Source organism: Lupinus angustifolius, chromosome LG19 (assembly GCF_001865875.1).
Source record: "Lupinus angustifolius cultivar Tanjil chromosome LG19, LupAngTanjil_v1.0, whole genome shotgun sequence".
NCBI classification, from domain to species: Eukaryota; Viridiplantae; Streptophyta; class Magnoliopsida; order Fabales; family Fabaceae; genus Lupinus; species Lupinus angustifolius.
Window position 1 is genome coordinate 17,022,442 of NC_032027.1, and position 16,917 is coordinate 17,039,358.

The 16,917-nt window shown below is 32.7% G+C and overlaps 2 protein-coding genes across 2 annotated transcripts; both read left to right on the top strand.

Moving 5' to 3' along the window:
* Nucleotides 1,990-11,584, top strand: LOC109334733 (katanin p80 WD40 repeat-containing subunit B1 homolog). Its single transcript, XM_019570646.1, has 18 exons — nucleotides 1,990-2,252; nucleotides 2,716-2,846; nucleotides 3,257-3,374; nucleotides 3,687-3,913; nucleotides 4,017-4,119; nucleotides 5,170-5,240; nucleotides 5,489-5,563; nucleotides 5,664-5,807; nucleotides 6,015-6,192; nucleotides 6,857-7,381; nucleotides 8,141-8,170; nucleotides 8,251-8,735; nucleotides 9,434-9,559; nucleotides 9,812-9,886; nucleotides 10,021-10,133; nucleotides 10,325-10,441; nucleotides 10,533-10,601; nucleotides 11,049-11,584. Exons 1-18 carry the CDS (start codon nucleotides 2,228-2,230, stop codon nucleotides 11,107-11,109), a joined length of 2,673 nt encoding a protein of 890 aa, XP_019426191.1. The 5' UTR covers nucleotides 1,990-2,227; the 3' UTR covers nucleotides 11,110-11,584.
* On the top strand, nucleotides 12,592-15,985 carry LOC109333622. Its single transcript, XM_019569145.1, has 5 exons — nucleotides 12,592-13,247; nucleotides 14,033-14,082; nucleotides 14,236-14,313; nucleotides 14,454-15,057; nucleotides 15,182-15,985. The coding sequence occupies exons 1-5, from the start codon at nucleotides 13,101-13,103 to the stop codon at nucleotides 15,731-15,733; spliced, it is 1,431 nt and encodes a 476-aa protein (XP_019424690.1). The 5' UTR covers nucleotides 12,592-13,100; the 3' UTR covers nucleotides 15,734-15,985.

Here is a 16,917-nt window from a genome sequence, read left to right on the forward strand (position 1 = left end):
TCGTGCCTTTTATTTCCTTCAAAATGTAAAATGCTCCATGCCAACTTTGTTAGTTAATTTTCTCATTACTCATTAGATTAGGTACATAAAGTATTTGTAGATTATCATGCATGAATATGAGCACTTTTAAAATTCTTTTGGACATATTTATTTATTATCATAAAAATTACAATTATTTTATCGACACCACTATCTTGCAAGACGCACCAAAATATAACCAAAATCATAATTAATTCTCACCTCACTTCGAATACAAAATAATAATTGTTTTAGGCTATGTGAAAATATGATAAGATAGAGATTATAATAATATCATGATAAATTCATATTTTGTCAAATGTTGGGTATGCACCATATGGCATTAATGTTATGATGGCCTTAATATTTAGGTGTGAGAGGATGTGGGTGAAAAAACTGTATTATCATACATATTTATTTCTACTCTAACTTTCCCATGAAATATAAAATATATTAGCTAAATAAGATAAGAAAAGTTGACATAATAACATTAGAGTTTAATATCTAATTATCTATATATGGCTAGAGGGCATCCATAAAACCCAAAAACCTAGAAAATGATTAGTTCTTTATCAAAAAGGGTAAGAATATACCCTTAGTAGTACAAAAAACACCAAAAAATTGAGGACACTATAATCCGAATGAGAAAAGTTAAGACATCATATACCATTCATTTTTATTACTTTTTTTTTTGAAGAGTTAATAATGAGAAAACATGAATATATGAATGATGCAATAACAATATATAAAACACATACACTTTATATATATTTTTCTCATAACATTATCCTATCAAGATAGACTTACTAAATTCTGTATTCCAACATCATAAAAATATACTTTCTATCTGGTCACACAGGTTGGAAATAAACACCTACCTCACCTAAAAAACAAGCCATCAATATAGATATAGAGAATGTTTGGAAATTTAACAACAAGTCATTAGTTTATTGGTGTAAGATCTCATGAGATTCTCAATGCTAGAGTTTGATTTCAAGAATGATACTTGTTAGAGGAACAACACAAATTCCTTAAATATTTAGTTCCTTATCAAAAAAGTGAAGAAAAACTCTTAGTACTACAAAAAAACACTAAGAAACTGAGGGCACTTTAGTCCTAATGAGAAAAGTGGTAATGGATGGAATCTGCATTGAAAGTTATTTCCTTAATTACATCAATGCAACCCAAAGCCTCATTGCTCCACGTATAAAAGTTGTAATAATATTTATAAAAAAAAGTAGGAAGAAAAAAAGAAGACAATTGTGTATTAGTTTACTTCAACCATTGGTTTGCCATTTAACTACTGTAAAATTATATATACTTATATTGTATTAATATTATGATTGAAAAATTACTAAATAATGTAATTAATATTTTTATTTGCACTCACAAAATAAAATAGATAAATTGACCTACAAATAAAGGTAAAAGTTTGTAAATTAAATAACTTTCATATATTTGTTAATTTAAATGAAAATTAGTCAATATAATATAAATAAAAATGATAAGTTTTAGCTGAAATAATTACATAATTATTTTATGATTCACTAACTTTTTAATTGAATTGGTAGAGACAATTTTGATCACTTTGTTAATGTTAGTTAATTAATATTAAAATGTTGAGATATATCAATACATTAATTAATATATTGTTACATTTATTAATATTATTTGACATTTATTACATTAATATTTTAATGTAATAATATACCATTCACAATTTCCAAATATAATTAATTTCGTTAAAATTCGAAAAATTAATATCTTATTTATTTTCCACATTATTCAAAAACAATTATTTAATACTATGTTGAAAGAACAAGAAATTATTCTAGATGGTTATTTTCAAGAGGATAGCAGCTATAAATCTGAAAAGAAAATGAATTGCTAGCCATTGAATTTCCTTCTTTCTCACTTTTGGTGAATCTGAAAATCTTTATTTTTATTATTATTATTATTATTATTATTATTATAATCTGAAACATAATCTAGTTCAATCAAATTCTTACCTTACCGTTTCGGATTTTGATTTTTTACCAACCAATTAAACTAATTTCTCTTATTCTGAATTGTGTTGGAGTAATAGTAGTTGAAGCTGAATTAGCAAGCTCCATTTTTGACATAGACCCATGTTCTGAATTGCTCTTTCCTCTCATAAAGGAGTTTCATTTCTGCTTCAGAAGCTGGATTCTGAGGTGCCCATCACAAAATGGCAAAGCGTGGATACAAAATACGTATCTTTTTTTTCCTCTTCAATATAATATTAAATAACTATATTCTGCTATAGAAAAGTGCTTTTTTTGGACCTGCTTCTGTTTTTATTTTCTATATCAAAATAAGTTTCTTGTAGCTCAGTTTCTATTGAATTTTGTTTGAGTTCAGATTTTGCAGCTTGGAAAGTTTCTTTTTTAATCCCCTTTTAGAAGGGGCTAGGTGAAATGTAGAACTAATGCTTTATTTAATTTGTGGGTGAGGGTGGTTATGCAGATTTTTTGTCATCATGGAATGTTTAGATTTTAGGTCACCTTTTGCAGAATTGAATGGAAACTTTGTAATTGCAGTTAGCTTAAAAGGGTGGTTTTATTTTATTGGTTGGAGTTTTGATTTCTTCTTCTTTCCAACCTTGTTTACTGTGTTTGTTGTTAACTGTGTTGAGTGTATTTTGGTAATGCGATTTCCTTAGCCAATCAACTATAGAGGAATTTATGGCTCATTCAGGAGCTGTTAATTGTTTGAAAATCGGAAAGAAAGAGTGTCGTCGTTTCATTACAGGAGGAGATGATCACAAGGTTAATCTTTGGACCATTGGCAAACCAACTTACTTAACGGTTAGTGATCATTGTGATTCGCAGCCGCTGTTGTTCAAGCATCGTGTTATATTATTTGTTATATTGGCTACTGCTACAACATTGGTATGTCTATTGTAGTGAAGGGTCAATTTCTGATGTACTTTTTGCTTCTCCAATTGTGTTATATTGGTATCTTATCTACATTAATAAAAGATTTGCTTTCAATTCGTATTGAATGATATGATAGTTTGCATTTTTTCTTCCTTTTTTCACCCTTTGGCTAAAAAACTTAATTTTTCTACCATACTTAGATTAGATCATAATAATTTATCATCATCTATACTTTTTTTCCCTGATTGGATTCCCAAGTATAACTTGTGCAACTTTCTTTTGATCGTAAAGTGACATATTGCGACCTAACAATGCTGCATTACTGTGAATATCTGCAGAGCCTGTCTGGTCATAATAGTCCAGTCCAATCCTTAGCTTTTGACTCAGCAGAAGTTTTAGTCCTTGGTGGAGCATCTTCGGGTGTGATAAAGCTTTGGGATTTGGAAGAAGCGAAGAGTAGGTTAATTTCTCTGTGACTGTCTTACGCTATTAGAAGTTTATAACCTATAATGGTTTATTTATATTGCATTAGATTGTAAGCTTGAGAAGTGAAAAGTTGCTGATCATAAACTTATACAATTTAACTTAGACCATAAGCTAATCTACTTTGCGAATGCATGACCTTAAAAGGGAATCTTTTAGTGCCATCGTAATTTTCAATTTCCAAATCTCAAAGCTCTTGTAATTGTTGGGTGCATTATAGGATACCTGCATTTTAAAATTTATAAATATGCTTCTAATATATCAATATGCTTCTGATTTAATTAGCGGTTCGCACTGTTGCTGGACAAAGATCCAGTTGTACTGCTATTGAGTTTCATCCGTTTGGTGAGTTTTTTGCATCTGGCTACATGGATGCTAATCTAAAGATCAGGGATATCCGGAAAAAAGGATGTATTCATACATACAAGGGTCATCGCCAGGGCATCAGCAGTATCAAATTTACTCCAGATGGCCGTTGGGTAGTTTCGGGTGGATTTGATAATGCCGTGAAGGTAATATATGGATATTCATACTGGTATAGCTTGTAATAAGATTTTAACTTTTACAATTTTTGTATAAATAAAACCATGGACCTACCTTACCACCAACATATAGGTGTGGGATCTAACAGCTGGAAAGCTCTTGCATGACTTCAAGTTCCACGGAGGACACATTATGTCGATAGATTTCCATCCCCTAGAGTTTCTTATGGCTTCAGGTTAGTGACTATGTGACTTTTTAACGGTTGGCAATGATAGATGCTTATGTATGTGCAATGTCGATACAAAAAGATCATTTGTTTCATAATTACTTACTGTTTTTATTGGGAAGGTAATTGAAGGGAACTCTTCTAAATAATATCAATCTAATGTTTAGTGCACTAAATGAAAATTTACTTATGTCATATGAACAACAACAAACAAACCTTAGTCCCACTAGGTGGGATCGGCTAAAAGGATGGATGACGCCATAATGTGCTATTGTAAATCATGTTCATTGACAAAACATTGCATATATATGTCATATAATTGGTCAAAAAAACAACAACCAAGTCTTTATCCCATTAAGTTGTGTCGGCTAAATGGAGAATGATGTCATAATGTGCTCTATCATAAATCATGTTAATTGACAAAACAATTATCTCTAAACATTTCCTAATCCTTTCATCTATAGTTTTTTTGGCTTCCAAATTCCTCTAGAAATTGGACTAACCTCCATTTGATATACTCTCCTTACCGAGGCTTCTATCGGTCTCCTTCATATGCAACATTACTTTATATAATATGGTCATAATTCATATGCTATATCTTTGGGAGATCATGGAGACCAAAACAAATCAATTAGGGATGCAGGTGGCAGTTTTTGGGTTCAATGCCCCAACTCGATGCCATTATAATCCAAAAATATATTGAATAGGGTAAGATTTTAATGGGAGATTAATTTCAATAAGTTTTATATTCACAATTTAATAATGAGCTAGTTTTCATGCTTCATTTATTTTGGATTTTCCAAGGCTTTGAGTTCCGGCTTCTTTAAAAAAAGACAAAATGAAAGCTCAAGCCTGTGATCACCTCTTATGTATATCGGCTTGATAATTCCAGCAACAGAACAAAGACAGAAAGACATTATTAGTCACATTTTCTTTTCTTTGTTTACATCGTGGATGGTTGATCTGCTACAGACATTAAATAATGAACACTGAAAATCGACATTTTGGGAAATAGTATCACCATTTCACAGATGTTAAAATTTCCAACTTGTTTTGCAGCTTCAGCAGATAGAACAGTGAAATTCTGGGATTTAGAAACCTTTGAACTGATCGGATCTTCCAAACGCGAGGTATCTAAACTTGCTAATTGCTAAATCTTTCTTCTTTTATTTGAAAAGAAACAATTAAGTCTATCTATACCATATATTTATGGTATTACTGATTCCGTAAATCGTGTAAAAAATTTCTTTCATCTAATGGAAACTTGTGCATTTATTCTCCCAAATGCATGCACATGTAGATGCACACAAAATTTATACAAAACAATCAACTTCAATGATGGGTGTAAATTCCTCTGCTTTTAATTTATATTTTTTAGGTTACAGGGACACAATCAATAGCTTTTCATCCCGATGGAAGGACCCTATTTACCGGACATCAGAATGGTTTGAAGGTAAAGAAAGATTGTCGTAATAGAGTATATGATAATAATAATAATAATGCAGCATCTAGAACAGGATAAAAATGTCATTGTTAATGTTGCTATATTGCAGGTGTATTCATGGGAACCTGCTATATGTCATGATACTGTTGATATGGGATGGACAACACTTGGTGATCTCTGCATTCATGACGGAAAAGTTTTGGGGTGCTCATACTTTCGAAATTCTGTTGGAGTCTGGGTAGCCGATATATCGGTAGGGTCCACTATCAACTGTTGCATTTTATTTTTAGTTTAAGGTATCATCTTTCTATTATAATATTCTCTTTAACACTGAGATGCAATAACTACTTGGCATCCATATTAGTCTGTGAATAAAAATGCAACTGGAGATGCATTTATTTTCCTTTATTCTATGTTAGCTATGTTATTCCGACTCTTAGTGTTAGCTTCGGTTTGTCAGCTTATTGGGCCATACGCTGATGCCTCTGATCCTAAGAAGAAAAGTGAAGATACAGAACAGAAACTTAGCCTTCATGGAAGTAAACTGGACAAAGTAGAGGATGACGTAGGACCAACTTCTCGGCTAAACAGTATGTCTCCTGATGAGTCAAAAGAGATAAAGAATATATACATTGACTGTAAGCTACCGACTCTTTCTATCCATTAGTCACTCCTTGAAAATTGAAATGCTGTATTAATTAGTTGTTGTTACATTTAATGGCAAGCTATTGTCTGCCTATTAATAATTCCGCCGACCGTGACATTTATTAATTGTCTTGACTTTTAGATTTCCTTACTGAAACTATTGTGCTTACTTTCATAAGTCTCTATTATTCTTTAGTGTCAAGTAATACCCCACATTGGCGTTAATTGACTTGATATACGTAATTTGTACTAACCTATTGATACTTCACATTTGACTGGTTTATCTATGTGCTTTGTAGTTTAACCTCCATTACAAACACAATATGATTTTGGTTTATTTTTTATTTGGGTTTGGCTTTGTTAAAGTTCTGAAACAATTCAGCTGCAAAAATAGAGTTTGCACAATATCGATCTTTTAAGCAGAATGATAGATAGGTGCTTCCATTGCTTTAGTGGATAGTTTCGCTGAAGGATGTACTGATATTTTTCTTGTAGTGGGTCAAGCTGTAAATTGAACTTTACATGCAAGCATGTAGTGAGTTCCTAACATGATGAATGTCGATTATATATTTTTGTGTGTTCTGGTCTCTGTATTAATCATTCTGATTTCTCTGCCATATTTGTATCTAATGAAGTGCTATTTTCTTCCATATAAAGCTTCTGGAGGAAAACCTGTTGTTGCTTTGCAGAAATTTGAAGCTTCTAATTCTCCAAAAGTAGATCTCTCAGAGGAATCTGTTGAAAATTCTAAGTTGGGAGCATTGAAGCAGAGTCCAGCTACCGGAGTTCATGTAAAATCTAGTGAACAAATGCTAAGAAAGTCACTCGTTGTGCCTGGCATTGTACCTCGAGAAACTCCTGATGGTAAGGACTTAGAAAAATATGGAAAAGAGACCATCACCTTTTCAAAGACTAGGCCTGGAATGCTACTTAAACCAGCTCATGCACGGAGAGCATCCACTGGCAGATTTGATGTCGATAAGTTTTCAGTAGATGCGAATTCTGGAATATTTTGTGATATTGCAAGAAAATTAAACAGAGCAAAAGATCCCAAGTTCCAAGTGAATCTAGGATCTCAGAATGAAGTAAGAGAATCTTGTGAAGATAAATATCCGATCAAGACTGTTACAGACAAGTTGTACAAGACTTTATCTCTACAGGGAATATCTGACCAAACAAAAAGTGAGTTTTTTATGTTAAATCTCTTAGCAGGTCAAATGCAAGTAACGGTGATTATATTTCCTTATCTTAATCTGTTAATCTCATTTGCCTGATTTATCTTTCCACTTCAATACAAGGAGTTCTCTCTCGGTAGTTATAGCTGGGTAAGTAGTTAGCTAAAATTGGTGGCAGCAACTATTCTATCTCCTTTAGTAAATATACCCTTAGCCAACATTCTTGACAGATAAGCTCTTTTTACGATGAACAAGCAGATAATCTGACAAGTCGAATGTTAAACTTCGATTCTACTTTAGTAAAATAAAATGGCTGACATCTCATGTATATGGTCATTCAAACAGAGATGTTATGTATACTTTTGACTTATTTATGAATTTCAGATGTTTACACGCAGTCTCTATATAGGAGAGACAAGGCGCAAGCAGGGAAAAACCAATCCCTTAAAATGGACAACTATTAAACATTGTCCTAACTAAGGAAATAAACAAACTAGCCTATTAATTACAAAATGTTTACAATTATTGTTGTCAACTATTCTCTCAATTGATTGAGAGATATTGTGATCACACAATCAGCAATTTGTGATTCTAGTCGAGTCTTGAATTTTCAAGTGTTTTCGTTATATTTAGTAAAAGAGCTTACCTGCCATGTACGAGTTCATTCAAATTGCTTATTGTTTGTGATTCAAGCATTGTGTCTTTTTGGTTTACTACTGATTTTCTCACTATATTTCATGTTATGAATCCTGTTTTTGCAATGAAGAAATCAGTACAATCAAGCACGTCAATGGAGGTTTGCAATCCATCATAATTGTTGTTTTGTATAGTGTAAACAGCTACTGAAAATTGATGTTCTGTATTTTATTGTTGCAGTTGCTGTCATACGAGGTAGGACCCGCTCTCTAGTGGAGAGGTTTGAAAGTGGGGAACAAATTCAAATCGACGAAGACCAAACTAATTCTCATGTCCCCACAATGAGTGAAGAGAGGGAAAAAGTTCACGATGAAGATCAAATTTATGCATCCTCCACCGGGGTATTTGAGAGGAGGGAAAAAAATCCCCGCAATGATGATCAAAACAGTATGCCAAGCGAAAGAACTCCTCGTAATGAAGATCAAAAGAATATGCCCTCCCTTCCCGATACAATATCTGAAACCTCCACCGTGGTATTGGAGAGGAGGGAAAGAATTTTCCGTAAAGAAGATCGAAACAATACGCCCTCCGTTTCCAACAGAATATCTGGAACCTCCAACATGGTATTTCAGAGAAGAGAAAGACTTGCCCGCGAAGAGGATCTAAACAATATACCCTACATTCCCAATGCAATATCTGGATTGGATAAGTCTCCGACCATACTGGTATACTCATGCTCAGCTTTATTAGAGTTTAGATAGTGGCATCACCACTATAGATTCTTTTTTTGTTTACTAAAAGTTTTTGTTATATGTAGGTTCGACTTAATTATAAGGTCTACTTTATACTTAACACTCCCCTCAAACTGGAAGCTTAAGCTTTAAAAGCTTGTTACAATAGGAAGCTGGGATTCAATAAAAAAGAGAGCGCAAAACTAGACTCATCGGTTAATGAACTTAAGCAACAAATAACAAACACGTTCCTTTTTTGTATCTAGATATATTTACTTGGAGGTTTTCTTAACTGATCAGTTAATGAAAGTAATCACATAAGTTGGTCCAGAACCAGAAAAAGTAACTATCTTATGACAACTATTATGATGCTGAAACAAGCTCTGAAAGTAAACATGGTATCATGATTTTAGGAATTGGATTCTCAGATCTTTTCTTTTGAACCTCTACTTGAATAAATCCTAGTCCTTGGGAAGTTTGGATTTTTATGAAGTGTTATTCCTCTTCTTTCAGTTTTGATATCCTCTGAATCTCACTGCCTCTCGTCTTGTATAATGCTTAAAACAGTAATTGAAATATTATGTCTTGAAAGAATGTGAATGTTCAAACTCAATCACGCCCTCTCTATTTTTTACCAACTGTTGCTTTGGGGTAGTTCAACTGATAAATCTGTCATGTTATAATATTTTCAGAAAGTTGAGCCTCAAACTTCTGGAGGGGATTCAAAATCTGAAAATGAAGGACAAATCATTGAAGCTCTGCTGCAAACTCATGATGTAACATTAAGTACTCTTCGTTCACGCTTAACAAAGTTACAGGTAATTTTACCTAGTCGTCAAGATTAATATTATTTGTTGCATACTGTGAGGTCTCTATTAATAACCATGTTGGTTTTTCTAGTCTGTATTATTCTTAGCCATGGAACTTATAAAAATGTTTGGCTATATGCTAGCATGTAACATTTTGTTTTTCTATGCTCAAAACAGTGCTAAAGAAAGAAAATGATAAAGGGAGGAAAAAAATATAATCAATGTTGCTGATTGGTTATTGGTTATAATGTGTATATGCAGGTGGAGCGGCATTTTTGGGAGCGCAATGATATTAAAGGTGCCATTAATGCTTTGAGAAAGCTTCATGATCAATCTGTGCGTATATTTGAAGATGCTGTTCGATACTTTCTGGCTTCCTTCTAGTTCTGTGTTTAAGTTTGTAAGTAGAAATTTTCGGTTATTTTTCTTAAGGAATCCATAGTCCTGAAAATAATTTTATCCCGATGCAGGTTCAAGCCGATATTATTAGTGTCCTTGTGGAGAAGATGGAAATTCTCACCTTAGATTTATTTTCTTGCTTACTTCCTGTGCTCACAGGCTTGCTGGATAGCAAAACAGAAAGGTAACTGTTTATTAATATAGTGACTTGAAAACGCGTGTTATTTTTACCTCATCTTTGCGTGTGCTTTAATATTTGGACCATGATCTCAAAACAGGAGCTTGAAATCTAATGCATGTTTATACTGATAGCGGGCTTTGAAAATAAAATAAAATTTAGTTTCGATTGAGATTTACTCTGTTATTACCTTGCAGACATGTAAAGGTGTCACTGGATATGCTACTAAAGCTTGTAGCGGTTTTTGGTCCGACAGTACATGAAACAGTTTCAGCATGTCCCTCCCTTTGGGTTGATCTACATCAAGAGCAAAGGTTCCCTCCATTTTCACTTAATATTCCTTTCACTATCTTATGTAGTGTTTAGATGTGAATGAATCTAACTTCTATGAAATCTTGAGGACAGGCGGGAATGTTGCAATCAGTGCTTTATGGAACTGCAAAAGATAGAAATGACTCTTCCGATAGTAATACGGTAATCATGCAGTCTTCAGTATCCCTTGGCGGTTTACATTCTAGTATTTTGAATATGCCCTTTTTGACAAAAGTGACTTTGAAAATAACATTCTTATTTTGGGTAAAGGCAAGTAATGTCTGCAACTATATAAGGTATACTGAAGATTTGTGTATATAAGTTTCCCTTTGTAGCAGGTTATTAATATATTTTATGTTATTTCTTTTCATCCCATCAATAATTCTTAAAATACCATGTAATCACTTGGGGGGTAATGCTTAAAATACCATTTAAGCGGTTTTGACAAATTCTGGAAACAATCTCTCTGTTTGCGGGGTAAGGTTGCATATATCTCCCCTCCCCAGACTTCACTAAGTGGGAGCTTCGTACACCGGGCCACATCTCATTTACGTGTAAATACATAAACCGAGAATCATGTATCTCTTTTCCTTTGATTTTTTGCTGCAGGAAGGGTGGCTTATTGGCCAAGTCTGCCCTAGAGTTGAATCTGGTTCTTCAGCAATCCTAACTGAAGATGGTGTATGAATTGAGCCAAAAGGAGTAACCATGGTTCAATATGCTCTTAAGCATGGTTATGCTCCTTCATTTTTGGATATTGTGATCCGGCCTACATTTTTTGTCTCGATGATTTGCTCTATTAGCTGTCATCATCCGCTTTGTCGATGGAAGATCGGTATATAGTAACAAATGATAATTGTGAGAAAGAAGAATGACTTACTTTACATTGTATCAAGACACTTGAAGAAGGTGGAATCAAATATCTAATGATCTTTGGTCTTTAACAGTTCTCAAGGGCTTGTGTTCCTAACTTCAGTTCCCAGGTCTTGACAATTCCTTGTATGTAGTCTTTGTTTTTGTTCAATTTGTTCTTTCCTATAGTGATAGTGTGTGACACTGACCCCTTTATGTATTAGCGGGGTTTGATGCATAAGTAAAGGATCTCATGTTATTGTAATGAAAGACGTGTATAAAGACATATGTATGTAGAGACAATTAATAAATTTTGGTTTAGTATAATTTTCTATGATCATGATTGGTCTTTATGCAATAAATGAGCTTTTATTCACACTTGGTATTAATAGTTTCATCTCATGTCTTGTATGAGTTGACTAGTATAGATTTTGGTTTGGAATTTGTGTTGACATGTTTGACAATTTTAAAAGTATCATTTTTGGACTTTTTTAGAATCACATTTCCCAGAAGTGAAAAAGGTAACTTACTGTTTCACTTTGCTTTGTCAGATTATATTTTTTCCTTTATTTTCTGTTCTACTTTTCTATAAACTAAAAACAAAATTATACTTATCCCACAAAAAATAAACATGATTAGAGGATTGTATGGACAATGCACATGTTAAATATGTTGGTTGGTTTAAGTTGGAAATGAGTACATAAAAAGTAGACTAAAGTCTATGAGCTCAAATAGCTTTTGCAGCACTTTAATCACTTAATAAAAAATGCACTTTTGTGACCTTCATTATTCATTATATAAAAATGTATTCTATATTTATTTACTAATTTAAACTATTGAATTTTCTTAAAATTTATGGCTAAGATATAGAATAAGTTTTTCAAACTTACTACTGTATTTCCGATTAGACTAAACTAACAAATCATACTCGTGGAAATTGTAATAATGTTTTGCAAGTACGTAATAGTTAATTTTAGAGTAAGTGTTTTAATATTTTTGTTAAATATATAATATCAAAATTATTAAATATAAGCAGTACCTAAATAATTAACAATTTTTGATCTCATAAACTTTTTATTAAAAGCAGTATCCTTAACAAAAATAACAAATAGAAGCCATCACGTTGACCTTGACAACAAAAGTTATTCATTATCATAGCATGTATCATTATAAAAAATAATAAAAAACCAAATAAACTCATACACATTCTTTTTTCTCATCTACAAAAGACAATAGCAAAAAACCAAATGATTGTAATATAGAGAAAGTGGTGCAGGATAGAATAGTGATTTTGCATGAAATTTCCACCCCAAAATTAGGAGAGAGGAAATAGGGGTAGAGAGAGAAAGAGAAGACCTGTAATTAGGAAATTACAATTGTCATTTGGTTTCTCATCGTCCATTGTTTTTGTTTTTCCAATTTGTTGAGCTTCTCACTTCAAAGTTCAAACCTTTCTAAGCGCAACAATTAGAATCTCATAGCACCTTCTTTCATTAACTAAATTTACATTCTTTTTTAACACAACAAACCCTCAACGAAAACAAGAGGGGGAAAAAGACAACATAAGAAAACAACCTTAAAACCAGAAAAAAAAAATCACTTTTTCCCACAATTTCCGCCGGAAAATCACTTTTCTTCATTGTCCCTCCATACCCACTTCGTAAAAGTTGCTTTTTTTGGTCGCCGGAGAGGATGGGGAGTTTTTTTTTGTCGACGGTGGCGTTGCTAACGTGAGCCGTGTGCGCAGGGTATAGTTATTATTAAAAGGTGGTGGTTGTTTTTAATCAGGGGGAGTACACGTGGACGGTGATGGGGACGGAGGTGGTAGACAGGTGGGGCACCTGGGAGGAGCTCCTCCTTGGTGGGGCCGTTCTCCGCCATGGGACACGAAACTGGAACATAGTCGCCGCCGAACTCCGGTCACGAACTCTTTTCCCTTACACTTTTACCCCTGAGGTAAACGAATAATAATAATTAAATCAATTATTGATTTTTTATTATTCACAAAATAAATAAATAAATAAATAAAGACCAGGAATAGATTTCACGTATTTTATTTTTTCCTTACTTGTTACACATTTTACCATTTACCAAAACAAAAGGGTCGTGCATTATTAATTAATTTCCATTGTTTTTTCCCTTTTAAATGAAATTAATTTCAGTAGTATGATAAAGAAAAATTAAAAAAAGGGTAATTTTATAGGGTACACATTATCAAAACCTTCATGTTGAGTTTTAGATACAGTGTCTTAGACATGTAAGGTGAAATATGACATAGAGGTTGTCTTTTATATTTGGCATATTTTAAGAGTATAATATTTATGTATTGACAGTGTAAAGATGTATATACAAATATACAAATTTTTTTTTTTGAAGAGTCAATTATGAATGAAAATGAATGGTAGACAGTGACAGTATAAAAAACTCATATATTTTTTCCTCATATTTTAATATCTTAGAACAATATATGAGATTAAAAAGTATTTCATGGCTCCGAAGCTTCTTTTTTCTATTTACCAGTCCAAAATCAAACTCACAAATCGACCCTAAAAGTGAATAAAATAGCTTGAAATGTTCTATTTTGTCTCCACATCAAACACTATCTGATATCATTTCCTAGTTTAAGCTGGAGTGTTTTTAACTTAAGCTGAAGTTTTTGATTTTCTTCTTCCCTACAAAAAGTTTTTTGAAGGAAAATTATTTGGTTAGTTTTACTTTTAGTAGTGATATTACTTTTATAGGTTTGTAAAGCCAAGTATGAGGACTTACAACAACAGTACTCTGGGAACATGTAAGTACAATGCATTTCTTCATTATTACTTAACAAACTTGTGCTAGATTTTAGAACATCTTTTTAAGCTTTTAATTTAATGAAATAGCTTTTTAACATTCATAGAAGTTATATACTGTATCTCATTGTATTATGGTAAAACATTAATGTCAGGGTTTGGTTTGAGGAGCTTAGGAAGAAAAGAGTAGAAGAGCTGAAGAGAGCTCTAGAGTTATCCGAAGATTCAATTGGGTTAGTTCAGTTTGCATGCTTATGTTTCTCTTTGAGTTGTGAGATTTTTGTGGCACCACGACAAAGTATCTATTCTTAAATACTACAATTCTTCGGTTGCAAGCGTTTTGGATATATTTAACTCGATATCTTTGATTTAGGTCTCTTGAATCGAAGATTGAATCGCTAAAGGCTGGGAAGAAGAATGAGAAAAGAAATGATTGTCGTGTTGACAATGTGTTAGATAGTCCTGAATTACATATGCCTATGCCGGAATTGGAGAGGGTCGAATCTTCGACCAAAGAGATGTCAAAGGATGGACTATCTGCTGGGAGTTTCACACATGAAACCAGGACAAACTGGTCTCCTGAATGCCAGGTTCCAGCCGTGTCGGCTGAAGACGTGGAGACTAAGCTTGAAATTGAGCAAGACAAAGTTCGGAATGTAGATAAGTTGGCACATACTATATATGAAGTGCAAGGAGGGTATTTTAAAAAACGGAGAGGGAAGAGGAAGAGAAAGGAGTGTGGCAGAAATATTAAGGAAGCAAGTGTAGGAGAAAGTGACTTATTAGATTCAACCGATGTTCTATCTTGGTGTAAAGAAAGTTCTACCAGTAATTGTGGTGAACTTGCCAAATCTCGTGGTGTAGATGATCATAATAGAAACTCGAAAAGGGATGGAGTGGAACATGTTATGGAAATTTTAGATTCTATATTTGAAACCAAAGGTGCCTCTGCCTTCCGCCGAAGACTCGATAGTCAGGTATGTGTAATTAAGAATCATGTTATACATTTTTTTCCTTTTGAAACTTTTAAGCAATGACAAGTGAAGTTTCAAGGCACTATTCATTCATTAAATTACTTATGCCCAATTTATTTCACTACAGAAGAGAGGAAGGTACAAGAAAATGATCCGAAGGCACATGGATTTCGACACTATAAGATCAAGAATTAGCAGCCAAACAATTAAGTCAGCTATAGAACTTTTCCGAGACTTGTTGCTACTCGCTAACAATGCTCTAGTCTTCTACTCGAAGAGCACTCGCGAATATAAATCTGCTCTTCTGCTTCGAGACCTTGTCGCCACAAAAACGAGGGAGAGTTTCAAGGATGTTAGAAGCAGCAAAGTTACTCAAACTGATTGGTCTATTAAATCACATGTACATAATAAAAAACCTCATGTGAATGTGAAACCAAGAAGTGTGAGGCCAGGTAACAGAAAAATTGTTGCAAATGCAGTAGTAGTTGGTGGCAACAATTCTGCATCATTGGTTACAGAAGGAACTAAGAAACCAAGCAAATCTGATTCACCATCTTCAGTGGAATCCTTACCTTTTAAGAAGAAAGCTTTCGGTAGACCGAAAAAAGTTGCGCGCGGAACTTCAGGTCAAAGGCCTGCATTACCAATGAAGGGAAAGAAAAGGGTTAGAACTAAGTGATAGTTTCTGAAGATTAGCATTGATTATAGGTCTACCATTTTGTACAATTATTTTTCCTTATCTTGTTAGAGATGAAGAACAAATGTTCATGTAACAACCCAAGGGAACTAGGATAAGGTGCTAGAGAGAAACTAACTACTTCAAATATGAGTTATGCATTATAGTAACTAATCTACCGAAAACATTCTGATATCAGATGTCACAATCTCTACTCAGTACCGGAGAGGATTTGCACTCCTATTTATGTTCCATGTTTTTTAAGTAGGAGAATGTGAATATGGGTGAAAATTTATGAAATGGAGTTGGTAGTAATCACCTTGTGCAATAGTTGGATAAGTTTTTATGGGAAAAGAGGTTTATTTATTGTCTTGGGGAGTTAATATATTTAGTTTTCTAATAAATGCTTATATTTAACATGCTATCTTGCTCATGTATTAGAAAATTCCTTGTATTTGGTTTTATAGATTATGTAAATATTTATACATAATTAATGGATTATTCACCATTCATTTGTATTATTTTTATTGAAGAGTTAATAATAATCAAATATGAATATATATGATACACTAACTATGTATAAAACTTTTATATTGTCAGTATATACATTATTTTTCTCAATTATTATTACCTGCTACATGAAAATAATAAACATAACTATATGTATTAATAATGTATAAAAATTTATGCTAATATTGCTTATAGATATTAAACTCAATAAAGAATTTAGATCATGATATAGATGTAGCATGGTTTTTTTGGATAAACTCTGTTGTCTTATAAATTGTGTCATTGTATGTACTATAAGCCTACGATTGATTGAAAAAATATTTTGAAGTTAAAAAGTTAATAATTAATTATCTTTTTGATCAACTACAGTTAATGGTACATGCAGTGGTATAATTTGTGAAATAGTAGATGTTTATTCGGTTTTCTTGGTTCTTTGGGTAGAGTTTTCTTTGTCCTTTAACCTAAGAAATATGATCAAATGGTTTTTCTTAAAATGCACGTCTATGTCCAAATATTAATATTATTTTGAAATGAATCATTCCATTTATTTTGATTGACCATTTGAGATTTCAAGTAAAATTAAACTTCAGGAATCGGACTTGTGACTATTTTTATTTTCAAAGAAAATGAATTTTTAGATTTCATATAAGAATAAGACTAAGTATCTGGTCAAACTT

Coding starts and splice junctions, on each gene's coding strand:
- LOC109333622 (XM_019569145.1), top strand. CDS start 13,101: ATGGGGACGGAGGTGGTAGACAGGTGGGGCACCTGGGAGGAGCTCCTC. Junction 13,248..14,032: donor CTTACACTTTTACCCCTGAG/GTAAACGAATAA, acceptor TTACTTTTATAG/GTTTGTAAAGCCAAGTATGA. Junction 14,314..14,453: donor TTATCCGAAGATTCAATTGG/GTTAGTTCAGTT, acceptor TCTTTGATTTAG/GTCTCTTGAATCGAAGATTG.
- LOC109334733 (XM_019570646.1), top strand. CDS start 2,228: ATGGCAAAGCGTGGATACAAAATAC. Junction 6,193..6,856: donor AAAGAATATATACATTGACT/GTAAGCTACCGA, acceptor TTCCATATAAAG/CTTCTGGAGGAAAACCTGTT. Junction 10,134..10,324: donor CTGGATAGCAAAACAGAAAG/GTAACTGTTTAT, acceptor ATTACCTTGCAG/ACATGTAAAGGTGTCACTGG.